The sequence below is a fragment of the Hydra viridissima genome, unplaced genomic scaffold, assembly GCF_058129835.1.
Source record: "Hydra viridissima isolate aposymbiotic clone 2 unplaced genomic scaffold, HvirCarnegie_v1 scaffold_4, whole genome shotgun sequence".
NCBI classification, from domain to species: domain Eukaryota; kingdom Metazoa; phylum Cnidaria; class Hydrozoa; order Anthoathecata; family Hydridae; genus Hydra; species Hydra viridissima.
In genome coordinates, this window is record NW_028324303.1 from 13,135,417 (window position 1) to 13,156,731 (window position 21,315).

The following is a 21,315-nucleotide window of genomic DNA, read 5'->3' on the forward strand; positions in this document are numbered from 1 at the left end:
TTATAAAGCAGGCTGATAGGTCATCGTGTGTACAACGATTTCCGTTCGTTGTTTTTAACTAATTCTCCCTTCTTACAATATCAAGAAAATGTAACCCAGCAAACAAAAAGGCGTCTTTTAGTCGTCTTTAAGACGTCTTTTCAAGATCGAGGAAGACGTCTTAAAGATGTCTTAAAAAGGTCTACGTTGTCCGTCGAAAAGACGTCTTACTCAAGACTGTTTAAAGACGTCTTACTCAAGACAGCTTAAAAACGTCTTGTCTAAGACGGATTAAAGACGCTTTATTCAAGACGGTTTACTGAATATAACCAGCACACAAAAGACGTCTTTTAGTTGTCTTAAAGACGTCTTATAAAGATCAAAAAAGACGTCTTAAAGATGTCTTAAAAAGGTCTACATTTTCCGTCGCAAAGACGTCTTGCTTAAGATTGTTTAAAGGCGTCTTACTTAAGACGGCCTAAAGATTTATTTAATTATGTTTTAAGAAAACTGTGTAGTATTAATGGTATATTTAGGTTGCGATTACCTATTGTATTAACAACATTAAAAACACTATTGAGCAAGTTCAAGTTCTTACTTTGTTTTTTGGAAACATTATTAAAGAAGAAAAAGAAAATTATTAAAAAAAAAAAACAACGCAAATAATTTAAAAAGGTACATATAATACAGTTAGTTGGATTGTTACCAAGTATCTTTCTATTTAACAATTTATACAACATATAATAATATATACAATATATAGCAATAAAAAAGAATATTTTTTTATTTTGTTTTTTGCCGTGAAGGAGCATTTTTACAATACCGTCCAATTTGCTGTTTAATTTCAGCATTTGAAACCTTTTCAAATCTTCTTTTTATAACTTCTAAAAATCAAATTAATCATGTAGGATATATTTATCAAATATATTGGAAATAAATTTAACTTAAAATAGGTTTTTAACTAAATTAAAAGTTGAATAATTTAAACCTATTTTAGATTACCTTCTATTAAGTCATACAGTTTAGTTGATAACAAACCAATCTTTCCACCAGAACCTTTTAAGTTGAACTGTGTCAACAGGTTATTTGTAAATAATCTTAAAAACATATCGAATAAATGATAAAATTTATGAAAAATATTAAACAATTTATAATTATTGATTTCCATAATTACTATACATGAAAAATATATTTACCACAAATACGAAAAATGATTCCTATGCAAAATGTAATAAAAAAACCTATTCATGACCAATCTTGTCAGTTGTTTAAAATCTTCTGCACCTAAAAAACTGAGCTGTTTAACCTAAATAAAAGTTTGGCAAAATAATTATAAAAAAATAACTATTTTCACTTTTAATTTATATGGATTATAAAGATTTACATATGGATAAAGATTTACCAAATCAAGTCGAACACAATCATCCTCTAAACTTTTGATAAAATCCTCATACTCTGCAATAGTGTCTAATTTCTTGATTGCAAAATTACTATTGGATTGTTTGTTTATAGCTAAAATAAGCTCCTGGTTTTCAAGAACCTTTGAAACCATCTTGAACATCATGTGTTGGTATTCTAAATTATATGAAGAAAATGAAAAAAGAAATATACAAAATGCAAAACATTTATTAATACATTTTCAAAATTGTTTACAAGTATTATTCTTATACCTAAAAAAAATCCAAATGTGAGAACAAACTCTCCACATTTTACTTACTCCAAATAAAAAAATCAAGTAAATGTTAAAAAGCTTACTTCCAACTTCCATAGGAAACTTATTTTTAAGTAACTTCTCAGATCCAAGCGCTTGAATCATGGTTTTTTCTTGTATGTCTGTTTTCTGAAGCTTTTTGTTTGGTTCTGATGTATGAGGTATAACTAAAGCAAAAAAAAAATTATATATATAAATAATAAAAAGTTACTTTTTTAATCTGCAACAAATCTTTTTAAAAAATTTTTGGTACTTTGTTATTATTAATACATTTTTTTCTTATTTTAGGCTTTAGCTCCTCGAGACCACAAAAGTTGATAGGTAAGAGGAGGGGGATTATAATATTTTTTAGTTTAGAGTCTATAAAAAAAAATTATATATAAAAAAAAATTTGATTGTACCATTTCAGTTGATTGTGAATGTAAAAATAAGTGAAACAAAGATAAAGTTAACAATAAAAGAATATTCCAACTTTAATGAACAAAAAATATAGTAGAAATATCAAAAATAATACATACATAGTGCACCAGAATATGAAGGTGATTGTTCCTCTGTAGTTGAATGTAGAAGTAAAGAAGTTTCAGCTAAAAATAGGAATTCAGTAATAGTGTAGATTAAAAATATATAAATTCTAATATTGAAAAAATTGAAATTTAAGAGACAAAATGTACCAGAACACAGATTAGATTGTTTGGAAGTAGATCCAGATGACAAATTAGAGTCAAAAGATCTTTTTAATGGTTTTTTCAACACAGATTTAAAAACTGGCGGAGGCAAAGGAAAGTCAAGTAACTCTAAAACATAATAGTTTTATTTATTTTTCTTTTAGTATTTATACAAACATATTAATTTACAATATATATTTGACATTAAACAAATAAAAATAAATAATTAACATAAATATAATTAAATGTAATTATACCATTAACATTACTTTTCACTTTAAAGGTATCTTTGGAAACACAAATATCAATTTCATCTTCTTCCTCTGTTGCTGTGGTGTAACAATATTCTTTTAGTTCTTCCATATTATCTAAAAGAATCAAAACTTTTATAAATCCAATATAAAATCAGATATTTTGCCAGCACATACATGGTGGCAAAATATTTGATGTTTATATTGGATTTATAAGAGCTATAATATATATATATATATATATATATATATATATATATATATATATTATAGCTCTTATAAAATATTTCATACCACTCTCAAATTTGATTTTAACAAGTTTATATTTGTCCCATGTCTCATCCACATCCAATTCATCTTTAACAGCTCTATGATAAGATACACCTGCAGGCCAGAATAATATTTTTTTATCAGTATCTATCCACCTTCTAGGAACAACATCTTCTATTTCCTCAAAGTTCTCTATCCAAACAGCTCTTGCCCAAATCATGGTGTAAAACTAAATCATGAAAAAAAAAATAAAAAATTTAAAATATCAACAAAAGTCTTATATTAAGTTGGAATAACAGAAATAAGTAGCAATAACAAAAGACAACTGTCTTTTAATTTAAAAAACTTATAAAGGAATGAAAAGGAACAAAAAAAATCATTAGGTTAATAATTATGGTGATAATGACAAGGAAGAGCACTAATTTGTCTGAAAAAACAGACAAATAAAACAAAAAAAGGAATTAAAAACAGCGTTAAAATAACTGTGTGGGCAGTTTAAATAAATCTGTTTAATATTTTAAATATTTAAGATATTTTACTTCATCACTAACTATTAAAGGTAGTTTTAATAAATAATCTAAATAATAAAGAAATGAAACAATGTTATAATAATGTTATTATATATATATATATATATATATATATATATATATATATATATATATATATATATATATATATATATACACATATATATAACTTTATTTTTAACTTTATTTTTCCATTTTATTTGTTTTTTACAGTTTATATTTTTGTTTAAAAAGATAATCTTTAATTGAAATTATCTTTGCTTTATTTAAAAATGTATTTAAATGCAATTATTTATCATTTTTTGAAATTTAAAAAAACCACTTTTTAAGTAAAATTCAGTAAATGAACAAATAAAAGAAATAAAGTTAAAGAGCTAAAAAAGTAAAATTAAAAAAAAAATTATCTAAGAGATTTAATTTTTTATAAAATTGTTTCATTTCTTTATTATTTAGATTATTTATTAAAACTACCTTTAATAGTTAGTGATGAAGTAAAATATCTTAAATATTTAAAATATTAAACAGATTTATTTAAACTGCCCACACAGTTATTTTAACGCTGTTTTTAATTCCTTTTTTCGTTTTATTTGTCTGTTTTTTCAGACAAATTAGTGCTCTTCCTTGTCATTATCACCATAATTATTAACCTAATGATTTTTTTTGTTCCTTTTCATTCCTTTATAAGTTTTTTAAATTAAAAGACAGTTGTCTTTTGTTATTGCTACTTATTTCTGTTATTCCAACTTATTATTAGGTTTTTGTTGATAATTTAACTTTTTTTTTATATTTATTTTTTTATAGATAATTTCAATTAAAAATTATCTTTTTATACAAAAATATTAACTGTAAAAAACAAATAAAATGGAAAAATAAAGTTAAAAATAAATCATTATATATATATATATATATATATATATATATATATATATATATATATATATATATATATATATATATATATATATATATATAACTTTGGATACAAGATGCAAATTAATTAAACATAATAAATATAAAATATTTAATCAAAAGAAATTTGAACTTAAAAACCTTTCAATTAATGTTCTATTTCATGCAATAAAGGAAAGCATGCAAGACCTCCCTTCCAAGGTAGAACAACAACCTTTCGGCAAAGATTTTCCATTTTTAACTCAACAAACTTAACTCCAATTTCATCAATACTTGGTATGAAGAAAATTTGAAAGATTTTAGACTGAATAGGTTGTGTATATAAATCATTTTGTAAATCAAGTCTAAATATTCTACACTTAAAAAATCCAGATGATAATTTCTCATCAACAAAACAAAATTGATTTTCTCCTATGTAAAAACATGAATTATTCAGCTTCACTGAAACTTTTAGTTTTCGAGATTTTGTATTTAACATAGATTGTATACTTTGATATTGCTTGGCTATTTGAAAAACAGGACTCTTTGAGTTTTTTACTGCTTTCTTTAATGTCTGCATATAATTTTCGAAGGGAAAACAAGATATGTCATTTAGTGAACAATCAAATTTAACAACATCATCACAAATATGAAGTAAGCAGTGAACATTGTAAACACAGAATGAATTTGTATATAAATGTTTTGAGTTGATAACAAAATAATTAATGAGTTCTCTAGCAAAAGCAAGATAATGTTTCCTAAATTCACTGTCTTCATTTAAGAGAATTACCATTGCAACATGCAATGTTAGAAAATGATTATAAATTTCTTTGCTAACAACACCCTTTAAAACTAAGGGACCAGTGTATAAGATAAATTGTCTGAACTCTGTTGCTTTCCACTGATCTAACTCTAAAAGGGAACGTGGTTGTCGAGCAAATTCAGATGGCATCATACCACGTAAGCTTAACAGATTATCAGATATTTTTTTTATTTGGCCATTTGAAAGTCTACAATGTTTTGGACCAGACTTTAAAAAAGTAAGTATACGTCTTACTACACCAAGACAAACCATGTGCATGTAATCCAAAATAAAATCAGAAACACAAGATATTTTAAGTTGAGCTAAAGGAGTAAGAGATTTCTGATGATCAGTGTACAAAAAGGAATTAAACTCTTCAGTTAATCTTGGAGTTGATGCGTTGTTATCAATATAAACCACTCTATGCTCTTCATAAAATCCTTTAACTTGGCATCGTTCACAGGAGTAATATCCTGTATGACTTTGTATACATTTAAGAAAAGAGCGAGAAGGTGCATCACATATGAATGCTTTAAGTGTAACATCAATTTTTTTATCATTATAGTATAAACCTTCACCACTTAACAATAAAGATTCTTTGAGAAAATCATTAAGAAAACCATCCAAGCAGTCTGGTTTACCATCACCACAGAAAAGTGCAATGATAAAAATATAGTTCTCTATAAGACCAAGTATTGGCCATAATTGAAGATTAGAAGATTTGAAAAGAGGTAGCCCATCAACATTAATAGTAATTGATAACCCAGTACATTGAGAATCATTTTTCAAATTCAAAAAATTATTTATGCCATCAGCAATAGTAAAGTAAGCATAAGTTCCACCACACTTCCTATCTACTGTAACAACTTTAGAGGGTTTTAAAAACGTTCTTGCATCTTTTGGTAACTCTGAATGACCATGTTTTTTAAGAATACTCAAAAGCTCGTTTAATTGGTTTTGAGAAATTTTGCTTTTCGAAGACCACATTGCTAAATCTTCTGATAATGTTTCTGTTGTCAAAAGTGGTGCTGCATTAAAACATTCAAAATTCTCATAATTACAACTCAAAGACTTATTGTTTTCTTCTTTAAAAACATTATTTAGGGCTTTACAAGGATTTTCAGGCTCAGCCTGAGAAGCATTAAAATCAGGATTCAAATTCGATGTACTATCATTAATATCTTCATCTTCAAATGTCATTATAAAATTCAACATACTTTTATTCAAGCGACGACGCTTCATTCTATTTTCAGTTTCCATAATGATACCTATATAAAACCTTTTTCTAGAATAATGATTTAGAGAATTAATATTGGTCGAGATAAAACTTTTTATGAAAAATTTCACATCTTTAAAAGACACTAAGTTTATTCACGCCGAAAGTCTTTTTAAAGACGTCTTTAAGACGACTAAAAGACGTCTTTTTGTTTGGTAGAATTATTCGAAAAATAAAGACGTCTTTAAGGCGTCTTACGAAGACGAGCGATTTTTCACTACGATACAGTCTTTTAAAAGACGTCTCTAAGGCGTCTTACGAAGACGAGCGATTTTTCACTAAGATACAGTCTTTTAAAAGACGTCTCTAGGGCGTCTTACGAAGACGAGCGATTTTACACGACGCAACAGTCTTTTAAAAGACGTCTTGAAGACGTCTTACGAAGACGCGCAATGTTTCTCGACCATACAGTCTTTTAAAAGACGTCTTAAAGACATCTTGAAGACGTCAATCGAAGACAAGACCATTTAAAGACCTGAATAAGACGGTCTTAAGACGTCTTATGTTTGCCGGGAACATATCAAGATGGACCGTAAAGCGAATCCAAGACAAATTGAAAAAATGGCCTCCCATTGTGTGTTCGGAGACAAAGCAAATGAGATCGAAAAAAGAAAATAACACCCAGGAATGAGAGAATGCTAGTAAAATTAGTAAAAGAAAAAAGATTTTCTATACGTTTCTCGATTACAAGCAAGTTAAACAAGGTTGTACTAAATATAGCAACAATTAGTAGAAGGCTGGCAAAATTGCCAAAATATACAAATGCTCAGAGAAAAAAACGCCTGTATTTATTGTTGATGATTGGAAATCGGTAAGTTGTTTTAATACAATAATAAGAAATTTTTTTCTTAGAATTTTAGTTTTTACATTCTGTGAAAACTTTTATTCTCTTTTCTTAAGGTTTGCTTCAATGATGAGTTTAGCATAGAAATCATGACACAAAAGGCTCAATATATCAAAAGGGCTGACAATCAAAAGTTCTTTGAAGATTGTATAATCCAAGCAATTAAACATCCTCCTTAAGCCATGTTTTGGTCGGTTATCATTGGGAAAGTCCTTGGTCGGCTGTAAATTATAGATATAATAATGAAACAGGACCAATACAAAAAAGTCATCGAAGCTTGTCTTTTACCTCAATTGAGCGAGTAGTTTCCAAATAAACAGTAAAAAAACATTTATGCAAGATGGACTTTCATCCCACATTGCAAAATCCATTAAAAACTATTAGCTGCTTAAAAAACTTCATATTGGATTAGCCAGGTAACTCCCTAACCCCATATAAAATGTATGAGAGTTATTAAAGCGAGAAATTTCCATGAACAAAGGTCTCAAAAAAGACCCAACTAATTGAAGAAGTTATTTGACATTGGAGCCATAATAAAGATTTGAAAGAAATGGCTTTAACTTGTCTTTATAATATGCTGAATCGTCTTCGTGCAATGATAAAAAATAAGGAGGAGTGATAAAAGTTTTTAATGATAAAAATTAGTCGGAAACGAATAAACTGTATTAAAAGCTAATTTGCTGTAAAAAAGGTTACAAAAATATTAAAATATTTGGACTAAATCAAAATATTAGTCCAAATAATTTTAATATTTTTGTAACCTTTTTTACAGCAAATTAGCCGTCTTCAAAATTACTGGTATGAGGTGTCTCAAAGGCATCTGATGGGTAGTAGTCTCACAGATGACTAATTTGAGATGCCTCAAATACAACTGAATTCAGACGTCTAAAAGCTATTAACTTAGTAGCCGTCTTTAAGATTACTAATTTGAGGTGTCTCGAAGACATCTAGTATGTAGAAGTCTCACAGATGATTGACATGAGATATCTCAAAGACATCTGAATTCAGACGTCTATAAGGTGTTAATATCGAAATGTCTTTTAGACGCCATTTACACACCAGTCTGAGACGTTGTTGAGAAATCTAATAGACGTCTTGGTGCCCACTGGGATATAATTAGTGAGGTTTTTATGCTTTAAGGATTTAGAAGCCCCTATGTATCATGAGGACCATGGTAAATGGCCTTGGTGGTATCTTCTCTGATGCGACCTGAGAATAAATCTATCATCCCCAAAAAGGGATTTCTAGGGTGGCAGTCCTGAAGTTAAGCGCCAAAAATTTTTATTTTTTTTCTTGAATAACTCTACGGTGGTGAAAATGAAAATAACTCTACGGTGGTGAAAATGAAAATAACTCTACGGTGGTGAAAATGAAAATAACTCTACGGTGGTGAAAATGAAAATAACTCTACGGTGGTGAAAATGAAATTAACTCTACGGTGGTGAAAATGAAAATAACTCTACGGTGGTGAAAATGAAAATAACAAATCATGAAGTAATGCTATGTAACATAAAGAGCTTAAAAAGAAAAAAATCATAAGAGAAGTTTAATTCGAAAGAAATTTAAAAGTATTACTCATTTTTAAGTTTCTTAAGAATATATTAGCAAGAAAATAGTTTTAGTATCCTATATTCCATTATCTTAACCCTTTCCTGCCGGGGTAGTAATTTTTGAAAATTTCCGCTTTTTAACTTTTTTATCATAATAAGGTAGGTAAAAGGAAACGCTCAGATTATTCTAAGATTTTTATTGTACCTAGAAGTACTATTTCCAAGACCTAGACTTAAAAGTATCGTCAGGAACTTTGTGTTAAGCTATTAGACGAAAAATGTGGTGGTACTTCTAAGTACCGTAAGGCAGGAAAGGGTTAATAAGTAACTTACCTAAAACAACCTAAAATTATAAAAATATATAAAAAAGTAAAATAAATGAATATTAACAATAAAAAAAATCATAAAAGTAGCAAACAAAAACGATTAAAAAAACCAACAAGCAATTAACTACTTTGTTGTAAATACTTATAAGTCTCCACGATCAAGAGCGCTAAAAGCAAAATAATATATTTATTTTATATCGCTTAACTGCAGGATTACTTTTACCTCGTTCCGCGTGAACCCACTTAATAAGTAGTTTTAACATTCAACAGGCAAAAGATGTTTTTTTGTCTGCGATAATATATCTTTTGACTAAACTTCCTACGTTTAATTAGTCAGGCGCTAATTTACTTTTCTACCCCCCTATTTTTATTTTTGATTATGATAGAGAATTTTATCCTGATTAAGAATCGTATAAAAACATACACCTGAAAACCAAAGGAAAGTTCTCTAATTTGATGTTGAAGTGTCAAAAAAATATACCAAAAACGCTAATATTCGCCATCTTTTTTTACAACACTTTAAAATTTCACTATTTAATTACGCCGCCTGGTTTCTGTAGTTTAAAAGTAATTAAAATTCTCATGAAAATTCAGAAAGTATTCATGAAAATTCCGATGCAAAAAATTTGCAAAAAACAAAATGTAATTATAAAAGACTCTCTCTATAAGAAATGTTTCTTTATTTCTGTTTTAAAATTAAAATGGCGAATGCTAGACGACCGACTATTATTGAATTTGATAGCCTTAATTTACCGGAAATTGGTCGCAGGTTTAAAAACAATAATAACGAGTGTATCCGTTGGTGCAGGGAGTTTGGTTTACTTGCTATCAATATGGTCTGTCCTCGATGTAACATCCAGTGCAACGAACAAAATAGTGATAATGTCGATGGAAAGATTTGGAGATGCATGCAAAAACAATGCAAAAAGAAAATAAGTATTCGTGTTGGGAGTTTTTTTGAAAGATCTCAACTGAAACTTTGGCAAGTAATAGGTATTACTTATATTTGGACTCGTAGCGCCGGAAAAAGTCGTGGCCTTTCAGTAGAAGACATTCAAAAGGATTTAGAAATTGGTAGCAATAAAACTGTTGTTGATTGGAATCAACTTTGTAGAGACATTGCCGTTACTTATTTCCTTAATAACCGTGTGCAATTAGGAGGACCAGGTTCAATAGTGGAAATAGATGAATCACTTTTTTCAAGAAGGAAATACAACCGAGGTAGAATTGTGGAAGATCAATGGATTTTTGGTGCGTACGATATAGCGACTAAAGAAGGGTTACTCATTCCTGTAGCGCACCGCGATGCTGCAACCTTACTACCCATCATCATACAATGGATTCGTCCTGGAACTGAAATATGGAGCGATATGTGGGCAGCATACCGAGGTTTAGCAGCGCAAGGCTTTCAACATGGTACAGTAAACCATACTTTACATTTTGTTGATCCCGCAACAAGTGTTACAACAAACAGGGTTGAGGCAATGTGGCAAAGAAGCAAAGCCAAATTTAAAGCTATGTTTGGGCCCACAAATCGAGAAATGATTCCCGATTATTTGTCAGAATTTATGTGGGCGCAACGTTTTAAAGAACATTCTTATTTTCACTTTTGGAACCAAGTTGTAGATGAATATCCCGTTTGAATAATATTTATGTATATTTTGTATATTTTAGATAAACATTTGTTTATCTAAAATCATTAATATATTTTTAAAAAAATCTATATAATCTGAAAATAAGAAAAAAAGTTATTGAAATTCGAAGTTTTTTCAAGAAAAAAATACTTAAAAAGAAAATACATAACAAATTTCTCTATAAAATGTTTTAGCGAAATAAAAACCGGGCTATAAAGTTTTTTTAATAAATAATTTCATGTTTACTGCATGAATTATTAACATAGTAGTTTTGTAAAAAAAGATGGCGAATATTAGCGTTTTTGGAATATTTTTTTGACACTTCAACATCAAATTAGAGAACTTTCCTTTGGTTTTCAGGTGTATGTTTTTATACGATTCTTAATCAGGATAAAATTCTCTATCATAATCAAAAATAAAAATAGGGGGGTAGAAAAGTAAATTAGCGCCAATTAGTCATAAAAATAACTCTATTACACTTCTCAGAGGGATCCCTGAGTTTAGGTTGGATTGGAATGAAGAAAAAGAGATAAGGGGAGGTCTAAGTTCGCAAAACAAAGTCATTAATAAAAATTGAACGTGAGAATTTAGAAAGTTCAATAAAACGTTGTGAGGCCTGTATCCAACAACATTTTTAAGCATCGTGTTTTTTAAACTCATACAAATGGTTTTTTGATCTAAGTGATCTAAATATTTTTCTAACGCAGTTTAAATTTACCTTTTGGTAAACTTAAACTGCGTTAGAAAAAACTCCTGGGTTATTTTTCTGGACTCATTTTTAATTAAAAAAAAAGGTCAACAAGTCATCGCGGATATTCTTTGAGAACTTTCTCACAGAACGATCTCTTGTTATGACCTGTTCTATCAATTTAGAACTATGTAAACAAAACTGTCTAAGAATAAAATGCTATACGGGTAACTAATATTCTACTCTTTTTTTTTCTTGGCTACAACTAGCTTATTGTAAAGATAAAACAATTTAATAATGCATGGAAATAAACAAAAACGTTTTGTATATAAATCATTAGCTGACTCAAACAAAAATGTAGAGAAAAACAACTTTCAGAAGTCGGGTGACAAAGCTAATTTTCCTGACGACCTAAATATATTGTTATCACAGCCAGCAAGCAAAAAGTTTAAATTGAACAATGGTTCTAAAAAAATTTCAGAAGCAGTTGGTTGCAAAGAAAATATGCTTGATGAGTTTGAAGATGGTTTTGATTTTTGTGAGGCAGCAAATGAAATCAACAGAATTGAAGTAGCTGCTACACAGCAGGTTTTACAAAGTAGAGTAAATAAAACTACTAAAGAGCAAGTAAAGGAACTTCAGAAAAACAATTCAAGTAGTATCTTAGACCAAATACTGGATGATAACTTCGATTGTGAAATTACTAAAGAACCATGCAGTGTGCCATTAGTTAATAGAAACACATTGACTCTAAAGTTACCTAAAAAAAGCACAAACTCCTTCAACAGCTTCTGTAAAGATGAGCTTTTAGGTGAGAGCTCCATTAACTCAAACATAAAAAAACCAAATATCCAAAGATTTGAAGAAAAAATAGTTAATGTTAATGAATCACCTAAAATCTCTCCAAATAGACCACCAGGCAACATAGCTTCAGTCCAACAGTCATTTGAAAAAAAACAACTATTAGATACGCTTTGTCAGTTAAATGATTTAAAAGTCAAGTTAAGTGAATCTGAACAAAAGTACCATTCAAAAGATGGAGAAATAAAAATTCTTCGTGAAAGCATAAGAAAAATGTCTGAACAGGAATATAAATTAAAAGAAGCAGTGCATAAGTTGGAGAATGAATTGAAGACACAGCAAAGTGAGAAAGAAAAGAATCTTATTTTAGAAGTAGAGAAGCTTCAAACACAGTTAGGTTTTATTCAAAAAGATATTGAGAATGTTCAAGAGCAAAATAAAAAGTTAATTATAGAAGCTCAAAAAAAAAAAAGTGCCATAACACCAAAGAGATCAGTTAAAAATAACTTTAATGCTGATGGTTTTAAGGAATGTCCCACAAAAATTCAAAGTTTTAGTTCGACACTTCCTCTAGTATCGCAGGAAATTTATCATAAAGTACAATCCAAAACGCTTCGTAGTATTTTTGAAAATAGTTTAAAATGTTTTCCGAAATCCACTTCATATTGGAATAAATTAAATAAAATTCAAACCACCAGTAAAGATCCATTTTTTTGCAATCACTCAAATAGTTATGGAAATGAAAACAAACTTGAGACTTATAATATCTTGCAATCTTGCCTTTTCATGTTGGAGTCTAGTGACATATATTTAGACAATTTTCTCATGAAAATTTCAGATTATGTTGAAAAGCTAAGAACAATGGTAATCACGCCTGAATTCCATTTGAAAGAAAACATTAAAAGTGACAGCGAGAAAAAAACTGAAAAGCAAGCACTGTGTTCTCATTGTAAAAAAGTATATCAGGATGGTCTTGACAGTTTATTTGTTCTTGGAGAAGGTTGCTTAACTTGTAAATCATTAAGTTCCTGTTTTTTAGAAAGATTTCCTTGTGACAATAAGAGGCCACATAGAGTAAGATAAAAAAACTTATGTTTAGCTTTTTGTATTTCATACATACTATTAGGTATGCCACCTATATATTATATTAATGACAAATATTTTTCATAAGCATATACTTATAGAAATTTGCTTTTGGAGAAATCAATTTCTTTCATAAATACGAAAATGATGATCAGTGTTTGGTATTAGTTGAGGTTTGTTTATTTAATCATTTTACAAAAAAAATTTTGTAAATGAGTTTTTATGTGCACTATAACTTGTTTTTAAAAAATTTGCAGTCCATGGATGAATGCACCATTGCAAGCCAACAGCATAATTTACCATCCAAAATTCAAAGTACAGCACTTAAAATCTGGGGAAATTTGCAAGAAATCAATCAACTAGATCAGGTAGTTTATAGAAGTACCCAATTGATGTCTTTAATTTTTCAATTTTGTTATTAAGAAATGACTTTTTTGAAGTTTTGGAACTTATTGAAAACTAAAGGAAAATGATTCTAGTATTGATTCTGTTTAATTATGATCTAAAGAAAACCAGAGGAAGGGTTCTCTTATCATACAACAACGTAATTGGTTTTTTAAAAAGACATTTGATACCAAACACAAGTAAAAATTCATAGGAACTGTTTTTCCAGCAATTGGAATCAGACTTTCTTTGTAGGTAATGGCTGTTTAATTTCTGTAAAATGAAGTTTTTTGCATGAAGTATTTGTTTAGTTAATGCTTTAGTTTTTTAACATTATTCTTTTTCTATTGAATTGAAATTGATGATTAAAATGACTCAAGCTTTGATGCATGCTATTGATAAAATTTTTAATGGTAATAACCATTACTCTTTTTTTTTATATAAAAATCTTGTAATTTCATAGTCAAAGTCTTTTTATTTTTACTTCATAGTGTCATATCAAGTTAAGCAATAATGATCAGTAATAAGTGTCTGATTGGGTCTTTAAAGTAAAAACTTACACTCTTACAATCTCGCCAATAAATTTATAACCTTCCTTTGGTATACTCTGCTTTCCTGGGTGTAACTGTTTATTTTGTTTACTTGTTTATAAACTACTTTTTAAATGTTAAAATGGCTGAGTTTACTGGGTTACCGAGTTATAATATGCAACATAAAGATAAATTAAAAAAAAAAAAAAATACACAATCAAAAAGAAAAAAATGCTCTCAGTTTTCTTTTTAAGTTGTCAAGAAAAAGTGTGATAAGTAAAACTGCCAAATCCATGGTGTCATTAACAATGTAAATATTTTATCAGCTGTAAGTGTAACTTACAGCTGATTTACTTATTTTTTGAGCAAAAAATAAGTAAATATTATCAGTTGTAAATTTTTCGAGCAAAAAATAAGTAAATATTATCAGTTGTAAATATTTTGAGCAAAAAATAAGGAAATGGAAACTGAAAACAATAAATAAAATGATACAACAACAAAACCATAAAATATCAACAACACCATATAATATAAAAAAACAAACAAAAAAACTAGAAAATAACAAGAAAACAATAAAATAAAAAAACAACAAGATAAATCGTACTTTAATACTTTTAAAACTGTAGAAAAGTCAATAGAAAAGGTTTTAGGCACACTTAGATTTGTGAAGACCAATTTAGCACAAAGAAATTACTTACCATCAGGTTTAGCACAAAATGATTGATTTACCATCATATTTGACACAAAACAGATATTTTTAACATTGAAATTATAGTTGTACCAAAATAAAAATCTCTTTATAAATGACAATATTCTTCATAACTTTATAAAATAGATTTTTGAAATTAAAAACTAGATTCCTTTGAAAGTAAAAATTAATAAGCTTGATACCTTCTTTTAAGCTCAATACCCTGTTATAAGCTTCATTAAAAAATTCTGTGTTGACATGAAATTAATGATAATTTATAATCTGCAAAAATATTTTTAGGAAAATTTTGCAGATTTATTTGAACTGATCATTTTATTTTACACCAAGTTAACTGCATTACATCATAATTGTGATATGTAAGTAGTTTTTTTTTTTTTTTTTTAAATCTCTCCAAATGAAATTGTTTGGAATTGTTAAAACTGTGCATTTTATAAAAAAATGATCGTGTAATGTATTATGAAATAACCAATAACAATCACCAAAACCAAAAAATTGATTACTGATTTGTGAAAAATTGAAGATTTTTTAGTTGTTTTTTTTTAAAGAACCCGTTTCAAAGATTTAAACTTTATAAGCATTTATTCAATATTTTTGTTGTATTACATTCAATGTTAGACTCTTTTTTTTTATATTTACTGCTTTTAACTAATTTAAAGAATCTAAGAATTAGGTTTCCTTTTACAGCTTGGTTGAGTATTTGATCAAAGACCAAATAATTGTAAAGTTCTTACAAAAAACAACTCTTATTAAATGCTCATCCGTTTTACATCTTTTTCAAAATTGTCTTACATGTAAAGAAATCTACAACCTCATTTGCACAAAATCAGGTATTTTTCATGGTAATTTTTATTTACTTTTTGTTTACTTAATTTAAACTACTGAGCTTGCATGTTTGAAGAATTTATTTAATCTTTGATGCTTTCCTAGATTTTTTGTTAAGTGTTTCAGCTCTAATTCTGAAGTCATTATTATCTTTAGGTTTAACTGAGTGATGTGTTTATTTATTGTCCCGACATATTTAGTTAAAAACATGTGAAGCAATTTATGGGACAATACCATATTGCATGATAATGTTTATTATGATCAAAACATATATATATATATATATTTTTGTTTGTTTAAAATTGGCTTTTCTTGTTAAAATAAACTTCAAAACTAAAAATGATCTGAGTTAAATAAATATTATTGGGTCATTTAAAAAAAGTTTCATAATTTTTCACCTCAAAAAAATACAATTTCAAAGATTTAAAAAAAAAATTGGTAAAAAAAAAGCTCAAAATGGATTTTAGCAGTTTCATTTAACTCAAATGCTTCTCATCAAGAAACCGAAAATTGGTTGAGAAATCATGAGATCACTGGAACTACTTGTAATAAAAAGGCACTAGGATAGCAAAAGTGGATGACCCTTTTCAAATTTAGCATTAATGTTATAAGTTATAATAAGTACTTTGCCAAACAAAGCGAGTGCCAGAACCTTATTAAAACAACTAGTTGAAGCAGGGAATGTTAAACAGCATAGCAATAAGTGTTTTAAAAATACAATTATTTAGTAGCAGCTGTTTGACAATATTTATCATGGACAAATAGTAAATAGGATGGAATCTACTGGTTAGTTATAATTAGTTGTCTTACTATAAGCAAATATTGTTATAAAATAAGTTATTAAGTTCTGATTAAAAAACTGGAATATTTTTTCTGTTCACAAATTCTTTTTACTTTAAAGAAGTAATTACATTCTAATTGTATTTATTTATTACCTCAAGTGTGTAAAGAAATTCTGTTAAAGGCTGTAATTGTTTTTTCGACCATGTGGTTATAATAAATCTAGGGAAATATTTTAATAATTCCATATATATACAATATATCGGTGAGTTGTTTGGTTTTTTTTTGTTCAAATTAGTTTAGATCGTCTAAAATTAGTTAGAGAATGAGTCCTCAAAAATAAAGGTTTATTTTTAAAATATCAAGCTCTACAGGTAACTTCCTAGATCTTCATTAGAAGTGGCAAATTTGTAATAAATGTTAAATGCAAATGTAATATATTTTGTTTTTTGAGAGTTCAAGTTGTAGTTGTTTGATTGCATCATGATATGTATGTATGTATGTATGTATGTATGTATGTATGTATGTATGTATGTATGTATGTATGTATGTATGTATGTTTGATGATATCTAAGGATAGCAGTTATCCTTAGATATCATCAAACAACTTAAACTTTCAAAAAAATGGTCTTTCTCTCTCTGTCTAATGTTCCAGTGTTTTAATGATGATTTTTAGAGGTTTACCCCTCCTAAATAAACAGAAAATGTTTACTGCTATTTTCTTGGTTATAGTTAAAATTCCTAAGCTTCTTAAAATAAATTCTTTTTTGAAGTAAAAGAATGAATTTTCAAAAAAATGTTTTTGTATGAAATTCTTTTCATGTTGTACTTTTAAAATTGTCATTAGTTTTTTTTATATTTTGATTTAGATAAATGTCCTCTGTTGTTAATCAGCCACTCAATTGTAAGAGAAATGAAATGTGCTTCATCCTATGAAGTATTTAATGAGGTAAAAAAAAATTTTTTTGACTGCTGCTTTCTTTGTGAGAAATATATTTATCAATTTATAAAACAATTTAATATTTTGAAAAGTAAAAAGTACACAATGACATTTTATATAATTTTGAGTGTCAGATATAAGTTTATAATTTTGAAATAAATGTGAGGGTTCGATTGTGTAAGAGAAGACTTTAAAGAAGACATCTCATTAAGCATTTGCATCATTTCTTTAAGTTTTGCAACATATGTTCAATCATTGTACTGGAAAATATTATTTCATTTGCTGTGTTTAAGTAATTTATGTTTCAATTTTGTTATATAAATTGCTAATAAAATGTTTCCTTGTGAACGTTTCACCATAACACACCATGACTTTGAAGCCATGGTAGCACTGGCATTAATGTTGGAATGTCTGTTTTGCACTTTTTTTTTTTTTTTTTTATCTTTTTTGTGCTTATCTTGTGTAAGCATTTTTCATCACCAGTTACAATTCAATGCAAAAGCCCCTTCTATCAACAAAAGATATTCTCTCTTGAATCCAGTTTATGGAACAGCCAATCTCTTTGCTTTAAACTCATTTTCATCATTTTTAAACAAATGTTAATGTCTACTTCAAAAAAAAAAAATTAAAAGTTAAAAAAAAATTTTTTTCTTTGGGCACACCTTTGTGTATCCTCACAATTCACATATCAAAACAAGTAAACTTTTCCACAAAAAAATTTCAGTTCAATCTCTGCTCTAGCCTGTAGCTTATTCTCTTTACATTCTTTAAAGTTTTATTGTCTTTTTTTTTTTTTTTTTTGAATTTTTGAAAGAGATCACACAGATCTTTTCTTGGGTTATAAAAGCAGAAGTTTAACTCAGTATTAAATGTCCCATACGCATTTTTCTTAATCACAGTATTTTAAACATGTTAGCAACTGTTAATGTAGGATGTAGATATTTAACTCAACTGCTTTCTTCAAAATAATGACATTCAATTATTGAAAAACCTATTGATATGGTCTGTAATTTTATCCATAATATTTGCTGATGTTTTTCTGCTACATACTTTGCCTTTTAAGAATTCCTGGGTATGCCACTGCTTTTAAGAATTCCTGGGTATGCCACTGCTTTGCTCATCTAATTTATCAAAAGTATAGTAAACTCAATGTGATATTTTTAAGTAAACTTCCAGTTCTTCTTGTTTTGTTTGATCTTTTTTCTTCTAGTACAGTCCCATTGTTAATATATTAATATATATTAGGATATGTTAATATATGTCAATATATATTAAGATATGTTAGTGTATGCCAATATATATTAGGATATGTTAGTATATGTCAATGTATATTAGGATCTGTTAATGACTTTTCTTTATTAACTTTCCAAAAGTCAGAATGCGTTTGATTTTGAACTTATTTGTAAAAAAGTTTTCAAATAATTTAATTTGCAAGATGACAAACAATTGTTTATTGATTTAAAACATGTCATTTAACCATCAAGAGTATGTTTCACTTGACAAAATTCATGTGCTCCTTTTAGTACATGCTTGCACAATGAAACTGTTTTGAACATTCTCTGAGGTTACATTCTTTACAACAGAATGAATGGTGGAAATGACATAATTAAAAGTAAAAAATGGTATCTGTTTTCAATTTTTTTCTCCTCTTAAGTTATGATTTTGGCAGGTCTAAAGTAGGCAATCATTTGCCAAGAGGTAATCAGTGATTATATGATTCTTTCAAAAAATCTCACATTAAATCTTGTTACGTTTCAGTTTTGTATAAAACAATTTCAAACATGGATATGCTACTGGTACTAAATATTACACAAAGCTCCTTGTTAATAACTGTTACGTTTAAATTTAAATTCTCTTTAGTTTGTGCAGTTTCTTTCATCTCTGATATCCTTAAACCAAACAAAAGCACTGGACACTTTACTTGATATTGATTATCATTGTGCCATTGAAGTAAGTTCTTGATTGTTGTTGCACTTTTCACCTTTACTTTTAAGTTTTCATTGTTGTTTTTGTTGTTGCACTTAGTTTTTTTACTTTTAAGTTTTCAAATGTTTTTAAGCATTTATCTTCTTTAAGCAATCTTCTTAAGATTTTGAAGTGAGGAATGGGTTTAGCATGTTGTTCACACACACTCACACACCTTGTATTCATCTCAAAATACAATGTGTTAGTGTTACTTGTCTTTTGTCTTGGGTTGGAGTTTTCCAAATAAAAAACCAAATAAAAATAATTAAGTTTTAAAACCCTCTGATTCAAAATATTATGTTGTGGATATTCTTTACCAACATCAGCTAAAAGCTAAAAAATGATTGCACTATTCGTAACTTTTACTGTTCATGACGAACATAAATCACACACTTGTTTTTTATATTACATTATTATTATTGTTTTACAATACAAATTTATGTTATTTATTAAAAAAAAAAAAAAAAAGTTTATAAAATAAATTAAATAAAAAAATTGAAATGAATTTTCCCTAAGAAATGTCCAAGAATAAAACGAATGAAATTAATAAAACAATTCAGCGATATTGAAAATGAAATTGTTTATTGAAAATGAATATTACTGGTTTATTTCACGGGTTTGCGACAGTGAAACTGGTCATCATTAGATCCAAATGCACAGAAAACTACATTTTTTTTGTTTGTTTGTTTTATAATTGGTCGTGGAAAATGTTGTAATATTTCTTGCTAACGACTTGAAGATTCTTCAATGGGAAGCATTCTCTACTAGTGATGTGGAGCTTTCAAAAACTGTCAAGTGAGTTTTTTTTGCATTGTTTTTAAATAAGATTCGGTGAGCCTAGAGATAGAATATATTTGTTAATATTTTATTTATTTATTTTTTTTTTGTGAGCTTTTTTTCTTTTTAAGAGATAGATTATTAGCCTTTCGACAGGGTCTGTCATTACTCTGTATCTTGTGTACAAATGACAAAAAGGTTATCGATAAGCAGTCGAATGTTGAATGGACGTACGTTTATTTGCTTGGTGGTGCTATCAGTTTGTTTAGAAGGATGCCTACAGTAAGCGAGAATGAAGGTAGCGTGAATTTATTTTAAGCAAGAATGAAGGTAGTGTGAATAAATTGTGGCTCTATAAATATGTTTTAAAATCTTTGTATGTTTTGATTTTAAAATGTTCCTTTTTTTAATAGTCCACGCCCTAGAAGATTTACTGGAAATGGAGCAGTACATGGATACTTCTGAAGAAAATCACATAGAACAAGAAATCAATCCAGTTCGAGACGATCATAGTTAGGGAATTTAGTTTTTTTTTTACTAGTAAGTTTTTTATTTGTATGCATTTTAGTAAAATATTTTTCATTTTCAAATGTTACTGTGATTAATCGTTTTTCTATGGAGATATAAAAACAAACCTGTATGGGATGCTATATATAATATAAAAGCAAATCTATATGGTATGTTATATATAGTATGAAATATGAAACATTTACAAATTCTAAAAAAATAAAAAGTTCGAAAAACCTTTTTTGAAGAAACCTTTTGTGAAGAACGCCAAAATATATTTATAGAGTAATACAACGTGTTGCTATAAATTTATGTATATATTTTTAATGATATTTATGTTATTGTATTAATAAGTTCTGTAAAATTATGTTTGTTTGTTTTTTTAATGGACTTCTCTTTTCCACCTCATGGATTTTATTCAAAGCAACTTTAAATTTATCATTTATTACAGTTTATAGTTTGATGTACGACTTGAGTACCGTTACACTTTGTGCCTTAACAATATGCACGAGCGGTATTCATCTTGGAAAGATTTTTTTGAAGTGTTATCCTAAACGTTAATTCGGAAATGTCTAAAAATCAGAACCGGCTGTTTTTGTTTTT

At 27.8% G+C, this 21,315-nt stretch overlaps 3 protein-coding genes across 17 annotated transcripts; 2 read left to right on the plus strand and 1 right to left on the minus strand.

The window, feature by feature from the left end:
* Window positions 1–564: 564 nt before the first annotated feature.
* LOC149889977 (uncharacterized) lies at window positions 565–6,583 on the minus strand. 8 transcript variants are annotated; one of them, XM_090085045.1, is made up of 10 exons: window positions 4,457–6,583; window positions 2,901–3,105; window positions 2,613–2,723; window positions 2,362–2,484; window positions 2,209–2,274; window positions 1,735–1,857; window positions 1,382–1,554; window positions 1,221–1,285; window positions 982–1,076; window positions 565–863 (listed from the first exon to the last, which is right to left on the minus strand). In XM_090085045.1, exons 2-10 carry the CDS (start codon window positions 3,094–3,096, stop codon window positions 763–765), a joined length of 1,053 nt encoding a protein of 350 aa, XP_089941171.1. In that variant the 5' UTR covers window positions 3,097–3,105; window positions 4,457–6,583; the 3' UTR covers window positions 565–762. The 8 variants fall into 8 exon arrangements, 6 of the variants coding, with proteins under 6 accessions (XP_089941171.1, XP_089941173.1, XP_089941175.1 ...); XM_090085047.1 differs by having other exon boundaries at window positions 2,625–2,723; window positions 4,457–6,492; XM_090085049.1 differs by having other exon boundaries at window positions 3,032–3,105; window positions 6,314–6,454.
* A 3,210-nt stretch (window positions 6,584–9,793) lies between these two features.
* On the plus strand, window positions 9,794–10,828 carry LOC149889978 (uncharacterized). Its single transcript, XM_090085205.1, has one exon. The coding sequence runs from the start codon at window positions 9,794–9,796 to the stop codon at window positions 10,733–10,735; it is 942 nt and encodes a 313-aa protein (XP_089941331.1). The 3' UTR covers window positions 10,736–10,828.
* A 123-nt stretch (window positions 10,829–10,951) lies between these two features.
* On the plus strand, window positions 10,952–21,302 carry LOC145182582 (uncharacterized). Of its 8 annotated transcripts, XM_090083871.1 has the most exons (11): window positions 10,952–13,289; window positions 13,400–13,471; window positions 13,556–13,666; window positions 15,201–15,277; window positions 15,606–15,760; window positions 17,393–17,472; window positions 19,324–19,413; window positions 20,126–20,223; window positions 20,337–20,503; window positions 20,619–20,745; window positions 21,164–21,302. In XM_090083871.1, the coding sequence occupies exons 1-10, from the start codon at window positions 11,712–11,714 to the stop codon at window positions 20,720–20,722; spliced, it is 2,532 nt and encodes an 843-aa protein (XP_089939997.1). In that variant the 5' UTR covers window positions 10,952–11,711; the 3' UTR covers window positions 20,723–20,745; window positions 21,164–21,302. The 8 variants fall into 8 exon arrangements, 5 of the variants coding, with proteins under 5 accessions (XP_089939997.1, XP_089939998.1, XP_089939999.1 ...); XM_090083872.1 differs by lacking the exon at window positions 21,164–21,302 and having other exon boundaries at window positions 20,343–20,503; window positions 20,619–21,140; XM_090083873.1 differs by lacking the exon at window positions 21,164–21,302 and having other exon boundaries at window positions 15,606–15,748; window positions 20,619–21,135.
* The last annotated feature ends 13 nt before the right edge of the window (window positions 21,303–21,315 follow it).

Coding starts and splice junctions, on each gene's coding strand:
- LOC145182582 (XM_090083871.1), top strand. CDS start 11,712: ATGCATGGAAATAAACAAAAACGTTTTGTATATAAATCATTAGCTGAC. Junction 13,472..13,555: donor AGTGTTTGGTATTAGTTGAG/GTTTGTTTATTT, acceptor AAAAATTTGCAG/TCCATGGATGAATGCACCAT. Junction 20,504..20,618: donor TACAGTAAGCGAGAATGAAG/GTAGCGTGAATT, acceptor TTTTTTTAATAG/TCCACGCCCTAGAAGATTTA.
- LOC149889978 (XM_090085205.1), top strand. CDS start 9,794: ATGGCGAATGCTAGACGACCGACTATTATTGAATTTGATAGCCTTAAT.
- LOC149889977 (XM_090085045.1), bottom strand. CDS start 3,096: ATGATTTGGGCAAGAGCTGTTTGGATAGAGAACTTTGAGGAAATAGAA. Junction 2,485..2,612: donor AGTGAAAAGTAATGTTAATG/GTATAATTACAT, acceptor ATTATGTTTTAG/AGTTACTTGACTTTCCTTTG. Junction 1,858..2,208: donor TTCATATTCTGGTGCACTAT/GTATGTATTATT, acceptor TTTTTGCTTTAG/TTATACCTCATACATCAGAA.